This window comes from Piliocolobus tephrosceles, chromosome 15, assembly GCF_002776525.5.
Source record: "Piliocolobus tephrosceles isolate RC106 chromosome 15, ASM277652v3, whole genome shotgun sequence".
Taxonomy (NCBI): Eukaryota; Metazoa; Chordata; class Mammalia; order Primates; family Cercopithecidae; genus Piliocolobus; species Piliocolobus tephrosceles.
The window spans coordinates 87477756-87501582 of NC_045448.1; the positions used below are offsets into that span (position 1 = coordinate 87477756).

General features: G+C 40.3%; 1 protein-coding gene across 3 annotated transcripts in view; it reads left to right on the forward strand.

The window, feature by feature from the left end:
• KDM3A (lysine demethylase 3A) overlaps positions 1–23564 on the forward strand; it is a 52458-nt gene extending 28894 nt beyond the window's left edge. For 2 of the 3 annotated variants that reach the window (XM_023224919.2, XM_023224920.3), the window contains exons 12-26: positions 4142–4356; positions 7590–7742; positions 7881–7976; positions 8294–8421; positions 9855–10050; positions 11585–11757; positions 12117–12350; positions 13727–13898; positions 14677–14764; positions 15437–15567; positions 20169–20288; positions 20371–20510; positions 21738–21914; positions 21992–22126; positions 22879–23564. In XM_023224919.2, coding sequence (XP_023080687.1) covers positions 4142–4356; positions 7590–7742; positions 7881–7976; positions 8294–8421; positions 9855–10050; positions 11585–11757; positions 12117–12350; positions 13727–13898; positions 14677–14764; positions 15437–15567; positions 20169–20288; positions 20371–20510; positions 21738–21914; positions 21992–22126; positions 22879–22959 — 2239 coding nt within the window. In that variant the 3' untranslated portion in view covers positions 22960–23564. The remainder of the gene's footprint in view (positions 1–4141; positions 4357–7589; positions 7743–7880; positions 7977–8293; positions 8422–9854; positions 10051–11584; positions 11758–12116; positions 12351–13726; positions 13899–14676; positions 14765–15436; positions 15568–20168; positions 20289–20370; positions 20511–21737; positions 21915–21991; positions 22127–22878) is intronic. The other variant, XM_023224921.2, reaches the window with a different exon arrangement.
• Positions 23565–23827: the final 263 nt, after the last annotated feature.

Sequence of the window (23827 nt, forward strand, 5' to 3'; positions counted from 1 at the left end):
TGCATTTGTAATCTCTAGGTTGGAGAATCTAGATCTTATTGCATGTGACTTTTCATTCTTATTTTTGTTTTTTTTTAAAGTAACGAAGCTTAAAAATATAAACTTCTATTTCTGAAAGTAACAGTCATTATAGAAAAATGTTGAAGGTTCTGAAAAACCACTACAAATAACTACGGTTAACTTTTCAGTGCATTGTATGATCATAAAATGTATTCAGGCACACCTAGTTGGTATATTGCACATTCTGTTTTGAATCTTATTTTCCCATTATGTAGTAGGGACCGCTTGATCATAACCTTTTTCTTAAAATACTTCTGAATTTCTGTGTAAGAGCACGTTATAGTAATGTTTGATAATTTATTTCACCAATTCCCTTGTTGGTATTAAGATTATTTTGTATTTTTTGTGACTGGAAATAATGCAGAAATGATCTTTTTGTCTATGTCCCTGATTATTTGCTTTGGGAGGATTACTAGAAATGGCATTTCTGGGTCAGTAGGTGTGTGTGTTTTAAGACTTTGATACACATGTTCTGCCAAGTTATCCTCCAGGAAGGTTGCACCTGTGTCCTTGCCCACTGCAGTGTTTGAACATGCTCCCATGGTCTCTGTACCATTGGCAGCAGGGAGAGGCATATCTTTTAAAAAAATCTTTTCCAATTTTATAGGCAAAATTTTCGTGTATATATATATATACACACATAAATTTATACATATATACACATATATGTATATATACACATATATACACATATATATACATATGTATAAATTTATGTGTGTATATATATAAATTTAAATCATTTTCTTTAAATTCTTCTCTCCTGAGTGAAGAAAAAAGCAGCCCTATCTTCTCTTTTGTTCATATAGAAATGAACAGTGTTGGCATAGTTGAACTTGAGGTAGAATTCACTTTCTCAGAAATCTAGGTGCTTTCAGGTTGAACTAACTCTAATCATAAACAGAAGAGTTGACTTCAATTTCTTCCTATTCTTCTCCTCCTCCTTTCATTTTATCTAAGTGAAAAGATTGCTGATGAGCTGAATTAAATGCACCGGGAATTTAGATCATTAATTATATATGCTTGTAATTTTCAGATTCAGGCTTATTTAGCAAAATAAGAATTTTTTAGATACTAGTTTGCCCCATTCATCCCTTTGTAAATTGCAAAAGCACATCATAAAGCATGTGGGTAGCATTTAGAGCTGTAATACTGTTAACATATATTAACATATGCTTATATTAATATATTCTGAATAACTCCTGGCCCAGAATAAGCTCTCAGTAGAGGGTAACTCTATTTCCCTTCCTCTCGAGAATTTTTTTCTTAAACAGTTGTGTTACAGTGCATGTTCATTTGTATGTGTATGTATTTTGAAGAAACTGAAATGGTTGTGCTTTGTACAGGTCTTTGTGTTTCTATTATGCACTTGATTTCATGTTGTTATGGCTCCTCTGCTATGAAAGTTACAACTAGATTGGATGAGAGATTGGTTTAAGTTGCAAAGGCATTTTAGGGAAAGGATAATTTATTTTGTTTTGTTCTTTGTAATATGATTAGAGCTCTTTATTTTTTAAACCCACTATATTTTTGTAACAGTCTAGAAGTCATTGACTTTATGACTTAGCTGTTTTTTTCATTTTTGACTTCTTTAAAGAAGAAAGTACCTTTGTCTAATGCTGCATAGTAGAAGCCAGTGTAGTAGAAACTAGAAAAAACTCATATCTTGTTAAAAGAATATCATAATTTAACTTTTTTCCTGATGTTTAGAGTGAAGATTGAGGTTGTCATTAGCCTCCTCATCAAGTTTTGTATCTCATTAAACTCTTTTGCAAATAAAATAGGAGTAGGGGTAGGATCTCAGTGGTAAGGCTCAGTTGCTAGGTCCTGTTGCCATTACGTCCCACTTTGAAATGCTTTCAAATTTATTTTTTAGTGTTATGACTACTTTAATTTGGACTGTCAATTAAAAACTTGCTTCTCTCATTTGGACTGCTTGAAATGATTCGCATATGTTAGGTAACAGTGTCTTGTCCTTCCAGTTTATTCTACACTCTTTTGGACAAATGGTTTTTCTAAAACACAACTTCGTGTGTGTCTCACATGATGACTTTTGATAGCTGCCCAGTGCCTAGCAAAGTCAAGATCCCCAGTGAAATACTGAAGGCTTCAGCAATTGACCCCGACTTACCTCTGCAACTTCTTCCTGATTCTTACCTATTTGAATAAACCCTTTAGTCTAATTAGTCTATTGTCACCCTGTTCACCGTTAGTTTTCTTGCTTTTATATGAAATACTGTCTTTTGGACATACCTTCTTTCACCTAATTGTCTACCTTTTCTTGCCAAAGCAAGCTCAGTTACTCTCTTTACCATGAAGTCCTCATCATATTGGCCCACAAAACTCATAGTCAGCAGTCAGCACTTCGTCCTCTGCTCTTAACAAGAATTGATGACTGTTACGATATGTTACAGGCTACTTCATTGTGTTTTATGTCTATTTCTTATGTCTCCTACTAGAAATATTTGTATGTATGTATGTATGTATGTATTTACTTACTTACGTTTAGAGACAGAATCTTACTCTGCTGCCCAGGCTGGAGTGCATTGGCACGATCATAGCTCACTGTTATGTCAAACTCCGGGGCTCAAGTGATCTTCCCATCTCAGCTTCCCAGGTAGCTAGGACTACAGGCTTCTGCCACCATGCCTGGCTAATTAAAAAAAATCTTCTTTTGTAGAGACAGGGTCTTGCTATGTTCTCTGGGCTGGTCTCGAACTGGATCCCTCTCAGTCTCCCAAAGTGCTGGGATTACGGTGAGCCATTGTGCCTAGCCAGAATACTATATTTTTAGGCTGGGCATGGTGGTTCATGCTTGTAATCCCAGCACTTCAGGAGACCAAGGTGGGAGGACTGCTTGAGCCCAGGAGTTTGACACCAGCTTGGGCAATGTGACAAACCCCTGTCTCTACAAAAAATGGAAAAAGAAAATTAGCTGGGTGTGGTGGCACATGCCTGCCTTCCCAGCCACTTGAGAGGCTAAGGTGGGAGGATTGCTGAAGCCTGGGAGGTGGGGGTTGCAGTGAGCCATACTCGTACCACTGTACTCCAGCCTGGGGCATTGGAGTGAGAGCCTGTCTCAAAAAAAGACAAAAATATTTTGTGTTTTAAAAATTTAAAATACATAGCTTATGAAAAAAACATTCAAGTGTTACAGAGTATTGAAGGCAAATAATGAACAAATGGTCTGCCCTTTGTTCCACTTTTTAGGTTCTGAGGCCCATTTTAATGCTTCCCTCTTTCTAGAAGCTTGGACAGTAACGTGCAGCTGGAATTCATATAGGCACCAAGTACCTCACAAACCAGTGTGGCCATTGCTTCAGTGACTGTCTAGCGGTTACCCTTCTTTAGCTGAGCTTTTGTCTTGAAGCAGTAGTTATATTTAAATCTGATCAGGTTATTTATCACCTTCTGTTTGTTAACGACTTACCTTTGTAGTAACTTAAGATTTTCCTGCTCTTAAGTGCCAAGTCCAGCAGGTCGAACAACTATCCCTGGAGGCAGTATGATTATATTGGTTTGAGTGCAAAATATACCTCTCTCCCCTTCTCCTCACTCCTCTTTCCCCCTGTCTAGCTGGTCTTTTGGGGAAAAAGTGTTTTTAATCTTCCTACTGACATTGCCAAATAATCATTGGCTGTGATTAGCCATGGAGATTACAGAAAACTAGGAAGGACTTTGTTGATTTAAATAGTAATTACAATTTGTGGATGGGCACGGTGGCTCATGCCTGTAATCCCAGCACTTTGGGAGACTGAGGCAGGAGTATCACCTGAGGTCAGGAGTTCAAGACCAGCCTGACCAACATAGCGAAATTCTCTACTAAAAATACAAAAATTAGGCAGGATGGTGGCGCACGCTTGTAATCCCAGCTACTGGGGAAACTGAGGCAGGGAGAATTGCTTGAACCTGGGAGGCGGAGGTTGCAGTGAGCCGAGATGGCACCACTGCACTCCAGCCTGGGTGACAGAGTGAGACTCCATCTCCCCCTCGCCCCCCCAAGAAGTAATTACAAGTTGTAAATCAGTTTTGTGTGTGTGTGTGTGTGTGCCTTATATCTTTTTTTCCCCTGCTTCCCTAGGTTACAATTCAACAAACATGGTGTGTTGCGGGTAGAAGGATTCTTAACACCAAACAAGTATGACAATGAAGCAATTGGCTTGTGGTTACCTTTAACCAAAAACGTTGTGGGGATTGATTTGGACACAGCAAAGTACATCTTGGCCAACATTGGAGACCACTTCTGTCAAATGGTGATTTCTGAAAAGGAAGCTATGTCAACTATTGAGCCACACAGTAAGAGCATCTCTTAGGGGGTAGGATTTTTGAGCCCAACTTGATTTTTGTTCCTGAGTGACACCTAAGTCCTAATTGTTTGGATTTTTTTTTCACCCAAAAATTTAGATAACTTTGGTGTAATGAGGTTGCAGTTTTCCTTTTGTAACAGGTTTGATCAGAGTTAGCCACCTATTTTTGGGGTTTATTTTGGGCCAATTACCAAAGGAGTGGAACTCCTTTTTTGTTAGGAAAGGTGAAGGTACAGTAATGGTGGAATTTGCACAGCCTCACCAGCAGTGCAGGCACACTACAAGGGGATGAGGTCTCAGATTGGTTTATTTTAAAACAAAGGTTCTTAATCGTGAATACATTTCAAGGAAAGAAAGAATGGGAAGGCTAACTCTTAGACCTACTGGGTTAGAGTCTGCAGGGCTGGGTCCCAGACATGAGAGTGAGAACAGGTTCAGAATGGAAATGATTGTTAGAGTCAAGGTGTGAAGGGAATACTTGGAGGTTCTAGATGGGCATGTGCTTGTGTCCTCTGCTCTTTGGGAGCACTCTTATGCTGATCTGGCAGCCTGTTAAGCCACAGGAATCAGGGTAGGTGCCACATTAGAGCCAGACCTCCTTCATGACATCTTAAGCTAGGATGTTTGGAGGACGGTACAGCCTCTTCCTGTCCATGTCTCTCTGTGGAAATGAGTTATCCAGCCAGAAGCACCATGGGGTATCTGTCTTGTAAGCCTCATATTTTCTTCCATCATTTTATCTTTACCAGTGGTTGAAAGTTAAAAGTGAAGCCTTTCCATTCCTCTGGTATGTCTCTTTTTAGACTCTGCTTACCCAAGTATGTTTGAATACAAGCATCCATGCCAGTCTTAAGAATTTTGATTTATTACCAGCAACTAACCGAAGCTAGCTTAAGCACAAAAATAACTTAGTGAATAGATGTGGATACTCTCTCAGAGTCCAAGGAACAGGACTAGGGCATTCCCAGCTGTAGGAATCCAGAGCTACCTGGGAGAAAGGGAATTGTGAGTGCCTGGAACAACCAGAGTCATTCTTTAGAATTACTTCATTCTGCTAGGGTAGTGGAGACTCGTAAGTCAAAAGTCTTATTATACTTCCCCCCCTGTAGTCTGTTTAAGACAAGCAATATTAGTTTTCCACTTTCAGTAGAGATACAAAGTTTCTTTATTAAATATATTTAAGTAAGAGTAGTAGATGGAAAGAAAAATTCCTAAGTAACTGATCTGGCAGTGGTACATACATGACTGCAATGTGGAAATACTTTTTTGGAATGTATTAGTAGCTTTGTTCCTGAATCAGCAGAGCTGTTTTAAGCAAGTGATGGCTTTGTCTTCGATAATGGTGAGTCATCTGAAAAATGTGGGTTTTTTTTTTTTAATATAGAAAAGGCATAGACAGTTATCTTTTTTTTTTTTTTTTTGAGACGGACTCTCGCTCTGTCACCCGGGCTGGAGTGCAGTGGCCGGTTCTCAGCTCACTGCAAGCTCCGCCTCCCAGGTTTACGCCATTCTCCTGCCTCAGTCTTCCGAGTAGCTGGGACTACAGGCGCCCGCCATCTCGCCGGCTAGTTTTTTTTTGTATTTTTTAGTAGAGACAAGGTTTCACCATGTTAGCCAGGATGATCTCGGATCTCCTGACCTCGTGATCCGCCCGTCTCGGCCTCCCAAAGTGCTGGGATTACAGGCTTAAGCCACCGCGCCCGGCCCCGACAGTTATCTTTTAGAACATAATTAAGAAACTCTCCTCCTTGAAGATTTAAATGTGATTAACCTTTCCTCCTTGCCTTTTTGATTATCCTGTTGCTCTTTCTTTTCTCTGTGACAAGCTGGTCAGATTGGAGAGAGAAACCCACTGTGAGTGACACTGAAATACGCCACCATACCCAGAAGAGTTTACCTCTGATCCTGAGATTAGGGAGCAGATCTCGACTATTACTACTTTTATTCTGTCCTTTCAGTGACAAATAGTCATTAAATGGGTGGCTAAGAGATCTAAGAGTACTTTCTGATAAAACAGTCTAATCCAAGTGTCCAAGATGAAGTTCATAAAATCTCATTTATAAGATGCCTAAAGCTATATGTATTGTGCCCTGTGCTATTACATTATAATGTAATGGCAGAAGTTCATTCAGCAATTGGATTGATTTTGTATAAACTAAAGCTTGGTCATTTGGATAGTGTTCAGTCTGAAGAAGGAATGAGTTAACCCCAAACTGGATTAGGAAGAAGATATTCTCCATAGAACAGGAGTACAGCAGCACTGATCCAGTGTTGTTCAGGAGAGACACACAGACTGACTGCCAGGAGTCTCCTAGTCGGGAGACCTTGGGCTTTTCTGTGACCCACAAAAATGTCCTCCCTTTGCTCATATTTCTGAAAGCTTGCTGATACCTGGTTTGGTTCCCTGATCTGGCACTCCTCCATCTGGGGGAAGGGTCCAATGGCCTGTCCTGTTTTGGAAGGCCTCTCTCTCCAGTTATTAGGTCTTGGCCACTGGAACAGAAAATGCTGCTTTGTGGAATCCTGGGTCCTGCCTTAATCTGTTGGATGTTTGGTTAGTGTGAGTCAGTCCTGGGTGCCTGCATCATTTCTGGCACTGGCTAAATCGAATTTCTGACTGACTGGTGAAGGAACTGACCTTGGACCATAGTGCCTGCACAAAGTTAATGTGCAACTCCCTCCAGGCCCGCTGAGCACCTTGGGAGTTTTTAATGGGCAGTCTGAGTGGATGTAGGGTGTCTGAATAACCTGATGCTCTATGCAGATTACTGGGTTTGTGGATCTGAGTAAATTTTTTTTTCCTTTGGAGAAAGCCTGGAACATGCTGCCTTTAAATTCTGAAAGTGACTCATGACTCAGAGGTTAAGAACCACTGTTGTGTGATACCTGTGTCTGAGCTCCAACTTGTGTAACTACTGCTGCACAGTCTGAATAGGGATTCTGCTTGGAGTTCAGACTCCTGGAGGGAGGTGAGACTGTGCCTGAATATATACAGTGAGAAGAGGCATGAATCTGAAGTACAAATTAAAGTTACTAGGAATGCTGAGGGGATCCAGGAGCACTTCATGGGGCGGAGGACAGCATTTGCAATGAAAGCTGAACAAAGTTAATTTGAAGTCTAAAGTCTAGTCACAGGGAGGAATGACAACAACCCCTACCTTTCATGTTTGATTTCAGAGGCCCTCTCCTTCCAAAGACTAAGTGATTTACTGATTTTTGCAGGACAGGTTGCTTGGAAGCGAGCTGTCAAAGGTGTTCGAGAAATGTGTGATGTGTGTGACACCACCATCTTCAACCTGCACTGGGTGTGTCCTCGGTGTGGGTTTGGAGTATGTGTGGATTGCTATCGGATGAAGAGAAAGAATTGCCAACAGGGTGAGAACCGATTTGATTCTCCTCCAGCCCCTCTACAGAGTTAAATCAAGTTTTTTGTTGATTTGTGTTTGGTGGGATTTTTTGAAGCATGTGGAGCCAGTCTATAAAGAACAGTTACTACAAATCAGTTATTTGCAGGTGCTGCTTACAAGACTTTCTCTTGGCTAAAATGCGTGAAGAGTCAGATACATGAACCAGAGAACTTAATGCCCACACAGATCATTCCTGGAAAAGGTATTTCATGTGCTTTTCTTTCCCTTTGTCTTGGTTAACTCATCGGGGCTGGTAGTTTGGTTTTACTTTATTACTCGCTTAAGTTTATTTTTGTCCAGAAGTGTATTAAATAATTCCTCCAACACTTTTTGATTAAAGTTTTGTAGGATAATTTTGTAGAAGAAAAGAAAATGTATTTTGGGGAAGGCCTCTGGAGCAGGATGAAAAGGAGGGAGTGGCAACAGTAATCCTGTGGGGAATGCCAGCTTCTGCTGTGTAATGTTGAGGTTGAAAGTACCTAATACCCTTGTTCAGATGTTTGCCTCTGCCCTTTCTAGCCCTGTATGATGTTGGAGACATTGTTCATTCTGTAAGAGCGAAATGGGGAATAAAGGCAAACTGCCCTTGTTCAAACAGGCAATTCAAACTCTTTTCAAAGCCAGCCTCAAAGGAAGACCTAAAACAGGTATTTACTGCTTATGTTAAATTTACCATCCCTTGTAATTGTCATTTGTCTGTTTTTCAAATAACCCAAGGATTTCTATCAGTGCGTTTGAAAGAAACCTGGGGATAGTAATCAGTGGAAAGAGAGAGAGAAATAATTCATACATTTCATGTGGCAGTTCAGAGACCCGTTCTGACTTTTCACATTACTTTTGTAGACTCTTCTGTGGCCTCTTTTAGTAGGTTTTACAATTTTGTTTCTTGAAAAAGCAAAAGGTTCTATAGTAGTCTATCTAATAAGTAGCTGTCGAGTTTGTAAAGGGTTTAAAAAAAATTCTGTGTATTTTGCAGAATTAAAATTATTCAGATAAGCCTTAACATTTTAAAAATTACTAAATATATTTTGCCTACGTTTATGAAGAGTTGAAGGAAATAATGATAAAATGAACCTTTAGTTGCCCATCATGCAATGTAAAAAATGATAATTTTCTCAGTCCTCATATGTCTCCTGGGTGGCATCCCTCTCCCCTCCACCATTACATGTATGCCTTGCTGTCCCTTCTCCCCCTTGTTGCAGTAATCAGTATGCCGCATTGTGTTTAATAATCAGAAATTTACATTTCTATAAAGCTGTGGTGTCATAGGCAGGATGGGAGAGCAGAAGACTTGTAATATTTGGAGTCAGAACTGAATATGAAGTCTTTTCCTTCCACTTGCTAGTTGTGTTACTTTGGCTGAAGTGAGCTGGTTTCTATGTGGTTCAGCTTCCTCATCAGTAATATAGAAATAATAAGCAATATTGATGATTGGGCATCACAGAATTATATCACATGTAAAGAGAGGGCCTGGACCACAACAGGAGTTTGGATATTTTTTTTCCTCCTTCTTATGTATATATAAACTGGCTCTTGCCAGTTTTAAAAATTATTTTCTTCTACAGCAGTCATCTTAGATTTAATTTATGAGTTCTTTTAAGAGCTCCTCATCACATTTTTAAAGCTAAGTCAAAATAGCATTTTCTCTTTCTCTACATCCTATTTCCTTCTGAAATCACAGCTTTACCTTTCCTGCCTGCCTCATTTATTCATTTTCAACCATGTTTTCTGTGCCTATCCTGGATTCTGGGATGAGTTCATAGGGGAGACAGGCACAAACTGGTCATTTTAAACCAGCATGGTACATAGAGTAATAGGGATAGGTACCAGCAGGGGCTGGTAAAAGGGTGCGCGGGGTAATAGCTTGCTGTGTTTTAAGTTGCTAACATTTCTTCTACCTTGTAGTTACTCTCTACTAGTGCGGGATTACTGCAGCTGTGGGGATACACAGGGCTAGCTATTAGGTGGTTTTGTTCTGGATATTTATCTCACTTGTCAGTCGGCTATTAGGAGAGAATAAAAGAAAAGGAAGCTGTCATTCTTCAGCTTATGTAAAATCGTCCTTTAATGCTTAACACAGACTTCTTTAGCTGGAGAAAAACCGACTCTTGGTACAGTGCTCCAGCAGAATCCCTCAGTGTTGGAGCCAGCAGCTGTGGGTGGGGAAGCAGTCTCCAAGCCAGCCGGCAGCATGAAGCCTGCCTGTCCAGCCAGCACATCTCCTCTAAACTGGCTGGCAGACCTAACCAGTGGGAATGTCAACAAGGAAAACAAGGGTGAGTGTTTCCTGCTTTCTTGTTTGTTCCTATTTTGGTCCATTCATGGAAGGACTTGGCAACCTCAGTTGCCGGGAGGACAGTGGTTAGAAGTCCTGTGGAATGGAAAGTGCTTCTCTGTAGTCATCCTGGAACCTGCCACAAATGAAAGTGTTTTTGAAATGCAGTACCAAAGAGGAGAATTTTTCTGCATTAAAATATAGAGACTTCTACCTTCTGGCTGTGTTATAGAAGAGAAGAATTGCAGGCCACTTCTTTCATATAAAGATCTTGAACAAAATTTTAATGAATCAAATTTGACACTGTAAATGAAGGAATATTTGAATGTTAGACTACACCTGAATTTCTGGAAAAACCTTTATATAGTTTTAAAAATGTGATAAGGAACTCTTAAAAGAACTCATAAATCAGGTCTAAGAGGACTGTTGTAGAAAAAAATAATTTGAAAAGCTAGCAAGAGCACAGCTGGTGAGTTTATATATACCTTAGAGGAAAAAGAATATTCAAACTCCTGTTGTGGTCCAGGTCCTCTCTTTACATGTGATGTAATTCCGTGATGCTCAATCATCAGTATTGTTATTATTTCTGTATTACTGATGAGGAAGCTGAAGCATAGAAACCAGCACATTTGAGCCGAAGTAAGACAATTAGCAAGTGGCTGGAAAAGAATTTAAATTTTTCAAGGTTTTTCCAGAAATGAAGACGTAGTCTGACATTCAAAAATATAGAAGAATCATGGGACAAGATGCAAGAAAACATGAAGTAAAATTCAGTACCTGTTTATGATTTACAAAAAACTTAAGAACATTCTTAATCAAGAGTTTAAGCAAAAAAACTGGAGACATCATAAATAATCATTGAATTTTTAAAAAAATTTGTTTTTGAGGTTTTTTGAGATGGAATCTTGCTCTGTCCACCCAGGCTGGAGTGCAGTGGCACGATCTTGGCTCACATTGCACTCTACCTCCCAGGTTCAAGTGATTCTCCTGCCTCAGCCTCCCGAGTAGCTAGGATCATAGATGCCTGCCACCACGCCCTGCTAATTTTTGTATTTTTAGTACAGACGGGGTTTTGCCATGTTGGCCAAGCTGGTCTTTGAGGTTTTTTTGTTTTGTTTTATTTTAACAGTTTCTATGTTCAAGACAAAGGATATCTATTACCACTTTTTATTAAGCATTGTACTGGAAGTCCTGGTCAGTGCATTGAGGGAAAAAAAGTGTAAAGAGAATGCTGCCAGTATTTGTAGACAGTACAAGCAAAAAATCCAAAAGAATCTACATTTACTAAACATTTCTCAGGGTTGCTAGATACAAAGGTCAATTTACAAAATTCCATTGTACTGGATAGTTATTGTTTTAACCTCAATGAGGAATCGTTGTCTAAGTAAGTCATATCATTCGTACTTATCTCCTAAAGTTTTTTTTTGTTCCAGTAAATAGAAAGCAAGTTCTAAAGTAATTCTGTTTGTAGAATACTAATAAGGGATTTGCCTTTCAGAATATTTTTTCATCTGGATGTTTTGGTTTTATTTTAGAAAAACAACCAACGATGCCAATTTTAAAGAATGAAATCAAATGCCTTCCACCCCTCCCGCCTTTAAGCAAATCCAGCACAGTCCTCCAAACGTTTAACAGCACAATTTTGACACCCGTAAGCAACAACAATTCTGGTTTCCTCCGGAATCTCTTGAATTCTTCTACAGGAAAGGTATATGTTTGTTTGTTGGTACTACATGTTGTAAAGTTGAAAACAGAACAGGAAGAGAGTAGAGAAGTTGGAACTGAAAGTAGAAAGGAGACTGAATCACATACTTACCTTTGTGGGTTCAGAAGGCTTGAGTCATTGGAGGATAGGTTTTATGGGACTATAGTTCTGGGCCAGGCCACTTTCTCATGTTACCTCACTTCTGTGAGTTGTCAAGTGGGGACAGGGGACGTGCCTCTTTGCCTGGGGGACCTGGCTTAGAATCTTCTGGATGTGTAATATATACTCATCATTATGGGAATGGGGTTTCTTGATGGTAGGGGAATGACATATTTGAGACTTTTGTTCTTTCTTCAATTCAGACAGAAAATGGACTCAAGAATACACCAAAAATCCTTGATGACATCTTTGCCTCTTTGGTGCAAAATAAGACTTCTGATTTGTCTAAGAGGCCTCAAGGACTGACGATCAAGCCCAGCATTCTGGGCTTTGACACTCCTCACTATTGGCTTTGTGATAATCGCTTGCTGTGCTTGCAAGACCCCAACAATAAGAGCAACTGGAATGTGTTTAGGGAGTGCTGGAAACAAGGACAGGTAATGTAGGCCTCCCATCCTCCAGCCCTATTCAGAACCAGCTTCTCAGTTCCTTTGGCAGACTTCTGACACCACCACCCCAGCCTTCTCCCACCCCTTCACCTTCTGTTTTATTCTTCATTGTTTAGGTGAATATAATCAGGTCAGGATGTGGCCGTGGGTCTTCCTTTTTAAAGCAGGTGGTCCTAAATTGACTTTTCCATTCAGGTTTTTATTGCTTCCTACCAGTCCCCGTTGGGTTTTTGATGAGGGCATCCAGGCTTGGTGATTCCTATGGTAAACCTCAGCAGAGGAAGTGAGAGTGTGACTACAGGCTGATGGGATTTGGGAGATTAGACAAAATGTGATAGAAAATCATGCACCCCTCTTACCTGAATGGAAAGCCTGTGCTGAAGGCAATTCTAGGTAGGCTGGGGCCGTGTAGTGTCATATAGTCCCCAGGTGCCTGCTTTAAAGGGCAGTGTTGTTGGATCTTAAGTGTTGGTTAATATCTTTAGGGGAATTTCTAGGCCTGCTTCTGTGCTTTCTTGTTTTGGTTCTGTTTTCTGGATCTTTGGCTTCTCTGTTTGGCCAGATAGGGTCTTTGCTAAAGGAATACTCTGCTCTCTTGGACAAGGATTTGGGAGAATTGCCAAACAGAAGTATGTCAGTGTTTAACCAAAAATACATTTTCAAAAATGTTTTTCTCTATCTAGTGTACTAATAGGATTTGCTCCTTTAATCATATATAGACAAGAAACAAAATGATGAGCTGAATACAGTGCATCAGCAGGCTTTCTTGCTTGTTGCCAATATTTTAAAGTTAGACTATTTCACATAAAGTTAAACTATAAAGTTAGACTATTTCACATAAAGTTAAACTATAAAGTCACATAAAGTTAGACTATTTCATTTAAAGTTAGACTATTTCACATAAAGGTTAGAGCTTCTGGGTTGTCTTAGACAGCCAAAAGATTTGGCACCCTCACACAGCCAGTAGTAGTGAGGGGTGTCACCGACCATATTCCTGTTTGGCAGTAACAGGCTCAAGTATAGTGGGGTCACCCTGTTTCACCGGTGACTGGTGTCACTGGACACTCCTTCCAGCCCTTGTTTTTTTTCACAGTCCGTCTTGCTGTGAGTAATGGAAAGGTGATCCTTTGTCCTAGATGCTTACCCGTGTAGTTTTGAGAGCAAGAGGTGTGTAAGCAGATGAATGGTGAAGGTTGGAGGTGCTTCGGGAGCTCAGAGAACTAAGCCTAAACTGTCACATCACCATCTGAGATGGAGCACCAGCTCCATGGAAATACACCAATAGCAGTGTGAAGAGGGACTGCCTTCGGGAGTGGGGACAGAGCTGCCAGAGTTCAGACTAAAGTCGTCTTCTCTTCATTTAGCCAGTGATGGTGTCTGGAGTGCATCACAAATTGAACTCTGAACTTTGGAAACCTGAATCCTTCAGGAAAGAGTTTGGTGAGCAGGAAGTAGACCTAGTTAATTGTAGGACCAATGAAATCATCACAGGAGCCACAGTAGGAGACTTCTGGGATGGATTTGAAGACGTTCCAAGTATGTATAAAAGATCTTTTAAGGGGGTTGAGGATGTGAAAGGAGGGAACACAGGAATGGCAGGAGTCTGAGACCCATCAGTGGCAGCTGCAGCATTTTCCAGGATTTTGGAGTTTAAAATTAACATCTCTCCTCCCCTTCCTTGTTACAATGTTTATGCTTTTAAACTCTGAGGCGTTATTACCTGTTCTGTTTGTCTTTGTTGTCCCTGGACAGAACATCAGAGAGGGTCAATCTCTCTCTCCGAGCAGAATAAGTAATTTGTTCCATGCTGACCTCAGAAAACTGGGTTTACTAAACACCTGTGACCTTTGATTGCTGACGTGCATTGCTCTTGATTAGTTGGGATGCTGCTCACTTCTTCCGGAACAGTAGAGGAGGAGCAGATTGGATCGATGACAGCTGTCGAAACACCACCTACCTGCAGTGGGCAAAAGGGAGCGGCTGAATCTCCCAAGAACGAGTAGCAGCTTAATAAGCTTCTAGGAAAGACAAGGCCCTGACACAAATCCGTTAGTTGGTGATCTTTATTTTGCTGCACCTTGCTGCCTTCTGGGTACAAATGGATTTCTTTACACTGCAGAAATAAAATGGTGGATAGTTAGTAAGAGGGGAAAAATAAGGAGTAATAATATTTGTATACTAAATTTATCAGGTTATGAAAATTTTGCAGAGATAAATTTATTTGTATTGTTGAGGCATAAAATGCTACTTTGTCATTTATTTTGGTCTGTTTCTGAGTTATAAATAGTAACAGCTCATTCTGGTTACCTTTCAGATCGTTTGAAAAATGAAAAAGAACCAATGGTGTTGAAACTTAAGGACTGGCCACCAGGAGAAGATTTTAGAGATATGATGCCTTCCAGGTATGATTATGAAGGTGGGGAGAGATGATTCTGTCCTTGACTTGGTAGGATAGTGAGAAAATAGTTTCCAAGGAAATAACAAAAGTTCTGTAGTTATACTGCTGCTGATTTTTCATTTCTAGTCTGTAGTCACTGGAGGCATGTTTATTTTTAGATGAGGCCTATTTTTAGGCCTGGCTAATGGAACACCACACATTTTCCGTGGTAGGCCCTACTAGAGAAGAGGCTCACTTTTTCTTACAAGGCTGATTTGGAGGCAGTTGTGGAATCTGATGTGTAAGGGTCAGAACAGTATAGTCACAGCACTGAGTTAGACAAAAGACATCTATTGGGTGGATCTGTTTTCCTGATTGAGCTTGAAACCTTGAAAAGGGTATCATAACTAATCAATGATGTATCTCTAAGCATAACTTTTTGTCTAGAATTTATTGCTGACATCTTTTGTCTGAAGTGTTACAGCCGATTTCGACACATTTGTGTGTTGTAGGAGAGAAAGAAGACGTGTTTGTTTGTAACTACTGTAATTCTAATCTTAAATATTTGATGGCTGTCTCTGTCTACATGATCACAGATACATTTGTTCCTTTTGGTGTAAAAGGAACAAAACAGGTTACACAATAATGAATTAGAAAAGCAATCTTATTTTGCAAATTCCTGGTTCTGTTGTTCTAGGTTTGATGATCTGATGGCCAACATTCCACTGCCCGAGTACACAAGGCGAGATGGCAAACTGAACTTGGCCTCTAGGCTGCCCAACTACTTTGTTCGGCCAGATCTGGGTCCCAAGATGTATAATGCTTATGGTAAGGAGGAGATGGCTAACTTTAAACTGGAAATAAAACAACTGAAAATGTTTGGAAAATTGATTTTGTGGGAGGGAATGGTGGAAACCACCCATAATCTTAATGCTTAATACAGCCACAGCCTTCATTTTTACATATTTCTTTTCATTCCCTGGCAACATGTTTGTGTATTTCATTTTCATAGTTGCAGTTGTAGGGCATATGCAATTTTGTGTTTTTCCCTGTACTATACCTAATTTTACATTGTAAAATCTTGACATGTTACTTAATAGTCTTTAGATCACTTTTAATGGTGTGTGATACATCATTGAAAGAATGTACTGTTATTAGTGATTTCATGTTCAGACATTTAGGTCAATCTGCTAGCATTCTAGCTGTCTTAACATCTGCTACAATTAAATGCAGTGTTCTATATTGGTGAGTAGAAGTTAGTTACTTAGGATTCAAAGTACCCTTTGAATTGGACTTGTATTCTTTTGAAATGACTCAATACTAACTGTCTAACAAGGAGGATTCCTGGGATAAAGACTGGTTTCTCCATTTATCAGAGCCTTCTTTCATCATTATAACTGTGATCTTCATCAGTTTTACACATGGCCTTTAATTAGGGCTGGATTCGAGTTGCCCATTTTGAAGGAATTATTTATTGTTGAATGTAGCTCTAGTTGTTTGAATATTTCAGTGAATTTTATTTACTCATTTTTACTATTTGGCCCCCACTTTTCCAGTCCTTTTGGAAATTATTTATTTATTCTTCCCATAATTACTTCTATGTCACTTTCCATTTCTAGCCTTAGACCTGTGGGTGTCCTTTTCAAAAAGGACAAGGTCTGTTGTTGTCTTCACCGTGTTCTCCAAAGACTGTTGGGGGAGGGGAGGAGAAGAGGGGCAAGGACTCCAGCCCCACAATTCTGTTATGTTGAGTCAGCTCAGGGAACCACCAGGAGTGTAGTTGGGGACTGTTGTGACAGGGGAGTGTTTTTGTTTGCAAGCTCCCAGCAGTCTCCATGCCCAAGATAGTTCTGCCAGGGTAGGGGTAGAGTGAGAAATGGTGTGTGGGTGAGAAGACCCGGTGGGCACAAGGCCTTTTGCCTGTTCCTCACTTCTCAGGTCTCGGTGAGTCCTCCATGTGCTGTGGGTCTGCAGTGTGCTCTCTCGAGGTCCTGTCCCTCGAGCCCTTCAGAGACTGATTAAAGCAGCTGGTTGGGATCTTGAGCAAACTTATGTATATGAGAGCATTTTTCCAATATCATGTGATATTGTAGTTTTATCCATGCATTATAGAAATCCTGAAGCTTTAAAGGTGGGTATCTGAGAAATTTTCAAAAGAATTGCTTGCGTGGTTTAACTAGCTTGGCAGCAGGTCTTTTCCCCTAGACACTAATAGATGGCAGTGTTACTCTATAAAAGCTTTTCCTATGACAAAAGGGTTCCCATCCAGAAGTAAGCATTCAGGGAATGAAAATAATGAAGATGTGTTCATTTTCAAACACCTTATATTTTATTGTAAACATCATTGAAGAGTGGTCTTTTCAAAGGTTGGGTGATTGAGCTGTGACTCTTCAGTCAGAGTAAGTGCAAAGGCTCTTTGGAGAGATCATATAATCCAGCCTCTCTTTAGCTTCTGCAACACCCCCCCGCCCATTTTGCAAATGAGGACCAGGACTTGAGGACAGTAGAAGGGACATTGACCTGTTCAGGATCTCCAGGGGGCAGCTAGTGGCAGGTCTGAGACTAGTACTTAGATCTCCTAATTTCCAAGCTAGAGCCCATTTTCCTACTCTTCCTCTACTCTTAACTCCCCATCACCCAACAGTCCCTACTATTTCAGCTTTTTTCTCCCTTAAAAGTCCATGGTGTTTTGTTTCAGGATGTTTTGTTGTCTAGCACTCCTTTCCCTTTGACCATTATGTTTTTACAATTTTGGTTTCATCTGAGTTTACCATAGTTTAGAGTCTGGTTTTATCAATGTACAGTTACCCATGACTGGGATTTGATGGACTTCGGGCCAGTGGCTGCACAGCAGTTTTTTCCTTCCTCGTTTTGCAGTGTGGCACTGGCCGGATCAGCAGGCAGGCAGTCCCTGCCAAGGCTTTGCCTCCTAGTCTCCTTTCCTTACTTTTCTTCCCAGCTCCATTCTCTTCCTATTGCCCTTAGTCTTAACCATCATCTTCAAGTTTGTGTTTATCGTTCGCTTATATTTATACTTTTAACATATATACTTGTATTCCTGCACAATATTCTTTGTTTTTAACCTGCTTTTGAACTTCATATAAATAAAATCAGATTTTTTTATATTCATCCATGCTGTCCTATAATATCATCCATGTGTTCATTTTATTCATTTTATTTCTATTACATTAATTGCTTTTTTCTGAAATTTGGCTTTTTACTGTGGAACTATTTTTCAAACACACTGAAAACCTGAGAGTCTGGTAGTGTATCGGGGAAACCCCACCCCTGATATTCAACGTGGGTTCTTTTCTATTTCCCTAAGCGTCAACTGGTCTGAGAAATAAAGGGGAAGAGTACAAAAGAGAGAAATTTTAAAGCTGGGTGTCCGGGGGAGACATCACATGTCGGCAGGTTCTGTGATGCCCCCCAGCTGTAAAATCAGCAAGTTTTTATTAGCAATTTTCAGAAGGGGAGGGAGTGTACAAATAGGGTGTGGGTCACAGAGATCACATGCTTCACAAGGTAATAAAATATCACAGAGCAAATGGAGGCAGGGTGAGATCATAGGACCACAGGATGGGGCAAAATTAAAATTGCTAATGAAGTTCGCAATTGTCATTGATAACATTGTCATTGTCATTGATAACATTGCATTGTCATTGATAACATCTTACCAGGAGACAGGGTTTAAGAGCAGACAACCTGTCTGACCAAAATTTATTAGGCAGGAATTTCCTCGTCCTTATAAGCCTGGGAATGCTACAGGAGACCTGGGCTTATTTCATCCCTTCAGCTTCGACCGCAAAAGACAGCCGCCCCCAAGGGGGCCGTTTAGAGGCCTCCTCTCAGGGACGCGTTCTCTTTCTCAGGGATGTTCCTTGCTGAGAAAAATAATTCAGTGATATTTCTCCTATTTGCTTTTGAAAGAAGAGAAATATGGCTCTGTTCCACCCAGCTCACTAGCAGTCAGAGTTTAAGGTTATCTCTCTTGTTCCCTGAACATTGCTGTTATCCTGTTCTTTTTTCAGGGTGCCCAGATTTCATATTGTTCAAACACACGTGCTCTACAAACAATTTGTGCACTTACTGTTCAAACACACATGCTCTACAAACAATTTGTGCACTTAACGCAGAGTCCTGAGGCAGCATACATCCTCCTCACCTTACGAAGATGACGGGATTAAGAGATTAAAGACAGGCATAGGAAATCACAAGGGTATTGATTGGTGAAGTGATAAGTGTCCATGAAATCTTCACAATTTATGTTCAGAGATTGCAGTAAAGACAGGCATAAGAAATTATAAAAGTATTAATTTGGGAAACTAATAAATGTTCATGAAATCTTCACAATTTATGTTCTTCTGCCATGGCTTCAGCCAGTCTCTCCGTTGGGGGTCCCTGACTTCCCACAACAGTAGTGACTCCATATAACTCATCACCCAGTTATGTAAGAGCTTTCAGCTTTTTGCCATAATTGTTTCATTGTCTCCTCTCCTTAAATTTTTTCATCATCCTCTCATCTATACTATGATTTCACCCTAATACCAAATGCTTTACCTATTCCTAGGGCTGATATTTCAGCAAGCTGGAAAGAAAAAGTACAACAGGGTTCTGGGGCCCTGGTCCCAACTTGGAATGAAGAAATGTGCCCTCTCAAAAGTGTAGCCCCTCTAAAACCACAGCCCCAGGCAAGCCAGAGATAAAGCCTTCCTCCAAAACAGTATTGTGGGGCGTTTTCAGAGGCTGGCAGGTTAGAAAACAGCCGCTGCTTGCTCACTACAAGCTGTGCTTCTCTCTACTGCCCAGCCTAAGAAGCAGAGTCCTAGTGTTAGAATGGGTTACCCAAGGTGACTGCAGGGTAAGCTTCAGGATGATTGCTGAGCAAGGTGAGCCTTCTCCTGTGAGCAAGGAATTAGCCACAGACTATGAACACTGGAGGGACCTGTCGTTCTGAATCACTCCTCACCCCTCTTTTACAGTTGAGAGAACCAAGGAATGCATTGGGCAGTGTTCCTTCTTATACTTATGATAGCCATTTGAGGTTCCAGGTTTATGTGTGTGTGTGGGTGGGGGCTTTCCCTTGGACTCCCCATCTTGAGTGGTCCTTGGGCTTTGCCTCTTGTCCCAGAACTCCTAGGCTATGGCAACAATCAGAGCCTGAGCTCACTTGATTTAGCAGATGTCCTTTTGGCAAATCCCACCTTCAGAAGCCTGCTTTACCACTTCCATTTCCTGCTGTTTTTGGCTTCTGAGTATTCCTTCTTTTCTTGCTAGCACAAGGTTAAAGATTTTTTTTGCAATAGTTTGATTCAGAATTTTTATTCTCAGCAGAAGAGTCCATCAGGGACCTACCATCCCCCAGGTAGTGGAAAGACTATGGCAGCCTTTGTTGTCTTCCGTAAACTTAAGGCACTTTGTTTTTGCAGGATTAATTACTCCTGAAGATCGGAAATATGGAACAACAAATCTTCACTTAGATGTATCCGATGCAGCTAATGTCATGGTCTATGTGGGAATTCCCAAAGGACAGTGTGAGCAAGAAGAAGGTAGGGTGCTGAGCATAAAAGGAGGGCTTACTCTTTGAGCCAGGGCCTGTGGTCTGATGTTTGCTTTCTCTTCTTGCTCTAGAAGTCCTTAAGACCATCCAAGATGGAGATTCTGACGAACTCACAATAAAGCGATTTATTGAAGGAAAAGAGAAGCCAGGAGCACTGTGGCACATATATGCTGCGAAGGACACAGAGAAGATAAGGGAATTTCTTAAAAAGGTGTGCTTTTTATGGCATGTGTGAACAGAGGAATAGAGAATAGCAGTATTAAGTTACATGTGGTGAACTGACTGGCTTGGCTAGGGGAACTGTCACGACCTGAAAAGTTAAATCTGTACCTGTCAGATTGAATAGGCTGAAGGTGGTTGCTAAGGAACAAGCATTCTAAATGATTAGGGTTACACTTCTAAAAAAAAAAAAAAAAAGCAGGCCTTGTCTTTTATGGCTGTGTTTTGTGTTAGAGTGCATTTAGAGATTTTTGTTCTCTGCTTTCAAGTTACTGCATCTGATCATCTCCCAGCATCTATTTGTTTTTACTGCCTTAAGAATCTGAGCACTTCAGAGGTGCATGTATCCTTGGCCCTGAGTGACCATGTTCTGAGTGAGTTACTAAGTTTGGTTTTGTCCACACTCATGTAGCAAGTGACCCTACTTGTCATTAGCAAGGGATGCAGGGATTCAGAAGATTCTAGGTTTCCCCTGTAGTTGGCAGGTTTTATCAGCAAGGGCTATGTGTGGAAATTCTAGGCAACTAGAAAGATGAGACATGTTCAGTTTTAAACTTGTTTGGCACTGAGGCTGCCAGTTGCAACCCAGGTGTCTTTGGCTAATATGCTTCAGTCATTCATGAGTCTTGGATATGAACATTCCTAACCTGTTAGGTGGCCCCAAGTATGTCTTTTAACAAGCATTTGTTTGAATCAAGGTGTTTCTGGCTAAGGATCATTTGGCTCTTGCAGAAAACTGGCTTGGTCACCATATTGTTCCTTTGATATTGTCACTCTGAGTCTCTGCTTTACCAGTTACTGGATCAAGGATAAACGGGTCTAATCTGCAGCTGTCTTTGGGACTGTTTCATAAGTCAGATTAAGTGAAGACAGGTTTCTAATAACTTTAAAACAAGTTCATTTATAAGGAGCCTGAGCCTACTTATGTTTAAAAGTCTAGACTAAAATATTGTTTAAATACAGTATTTACAAACTTATACAGAACCTGCCAGTCATGGTTTATGGGAACTGACATCAGAGAAGCCACATTTTCCTCGTCCTCCTTCTGTTGGTTCATTCAGCTGAAGTCTTCCAGTACTACTTGTCTTTTTCTGCCAATGGGGGCACTTAAGTTGAAGAAGGCCTGACGTTTATGAACTGCCAACACTGTTTAGAGGAAAAAAATGGCTTATTGGGCCTTAGCATGTTACTGTTGCATAACATTTTGAGTGTATTCTAGGTGTCAGAAGAGCAAGGTCAAGAAAACCCAGCAGACCACGATCCTATTCATGATCAAAGCTGGTATTTAGACCGATCATTAAGAAAGCGTCTTCATCAAGAGTATGGAGTTCAAGGCTGGGCTATTGTGCAGTTTCTTGGGGATGTGGTGTTTATCCCGGCAGGAGCTCCACATCAGGCAAGAATCATTACTTTTTCTTTATTCTCTTTATAGTATGAACTTTTGGGTTTCTGATATCACTTGCTGTTTTTCAGGTTCATAACTTATATAGCTGCATCAAAGTGGCTGAAGATTTTGTTTCTCCAGAGCATGTTAAACACTGCTTCTGGCTTACTCAGGAATTCCGCTATCTGTCACAGACTCATACCAATCATGAAGATAAATTACAGGTAAAAATAGCACCAATTCCTAGCATTCTCTGGCTATGGCTTCATGGCCCATTCTTGACCTTTTAAAGAGAGTCAGTGGACTTGGCCATATCGTACTTAGTAGCACAGTGAGTTGATGAACTTACTTTATATCTAGTACCACTATCTGCGAGGGAGGAACAAGAGGAAATCTCACCTTGGTTTGATTTGATATTGTTTAGAATCTGTAAGGAACTGTCCCCACAGAGAAAGGCCTTAGTACTGAAAATGGATAGATTTGTCTTCTGACCTTGGCCCAGCTGCCTGTCAGGGGTCATGAACACAGTTCTTAACCTTCAGTGCTGCAGTGTTCTCATCACCCTTAGGTAGAGCAGAACTGAATCTCTGAGACTGAAAGAGGTCTGAAGGGGTGGTATTTTCAAAAGGATTTCAGTAATGAATTATGTAACATAATTTCATGTTTGGAAAATTAGGGAAAAATAATAAAGCTGTACCTTGGAATTGCCTCTCCCTGTACTCACTGTGAGTAGGTCTACGTGGCATCAAAACTTTTAAAAGGGGGAAAATGAGCTTTTTAAGTTCTTGAAATCATGGGTTTAAAATGTATATGAAATACTGGTCTGAAGGAGCCCAGGGACCTTTGCAGTGTTGACATTTCATACGAATATTGAATTTTAAATTCTGCGAGAAGGTAATAAAATTGGTAGAAGTTTATTCTTAGTGACAGGTTTCAGATTTAAATGTAAAATGACCATATTTTCTATTATTTTTAGGTGAAGAATGTTATCTACCATGCAGTGAAAGATGCAGTTGCTATGCTAAAGGCCAGTGAATCCAGTTTTGGCAAACCTTAATCTCCCTGCACATTGGAAATGAATTACAGGCAGCTGTTCAAACTCTTCAGGCAGGATTCCTGTGGACTTTTGAGATTCATGTTACCTCATCTTCTTTTTTAAACTGTACCCAACTTGTGAGGGTACTCTGTCTAATGTATATTTCTAGTGTTTACAGACAGTAAATGTGTATATGTGGTAACTATTCACAGAACATGCATCCTTAAACTGTGACTTCTCACCTAGTGCAGAACTTTTACCAGGCTGTAAAAGCAAAACCTCATATCAGCTCTGGAACAATACCTGCAGTTATTCTCCAGCTGTTTGGACAACTTAGATTGGGTTTATAACTATTAGGAATCACTGCACAGTTTACTTGGGTTGTATTTTGTTTTGTGTCTGAGTCCCCTCTCCCTCATCCCTTAGGGTCCAGAAGAGCAATGGAGGAAGTGACAGCTCATGTTGCAGTTCTTATTGTATGGCATAGGATTGGGATTATATAGCAGAAATCAACTACTGTACAATTTCTTGGGGTTAACCATCTTTAGTTAAATGGAATTTTAATTTAAATGAAGCTTTGCTAATTTTAAGTGTTAAGCATTTTGCATTAAAATATTCGTATAATATTTTGGCTCAGTTTATTGGCATTATCCTCTCATTGTGGTTTCAACACAACTTTCTTCAAATGCAGGTGTAATGAATTGCTCCAAGAACTCTTCTCAAAAGTGAAGAAGTTTGATGCTGTAGTGATTTTCTGAGTGATTATTACAAAGCTAACATGGAAATTCCTCCTCAGCCAGGTAGAAACCCTGTCACACTTTGTCAAGGAAACACCACCAATTAAATTTAGAAACAGGAATTAACCAAGAAACCAAGTAGTGCCAGGTTA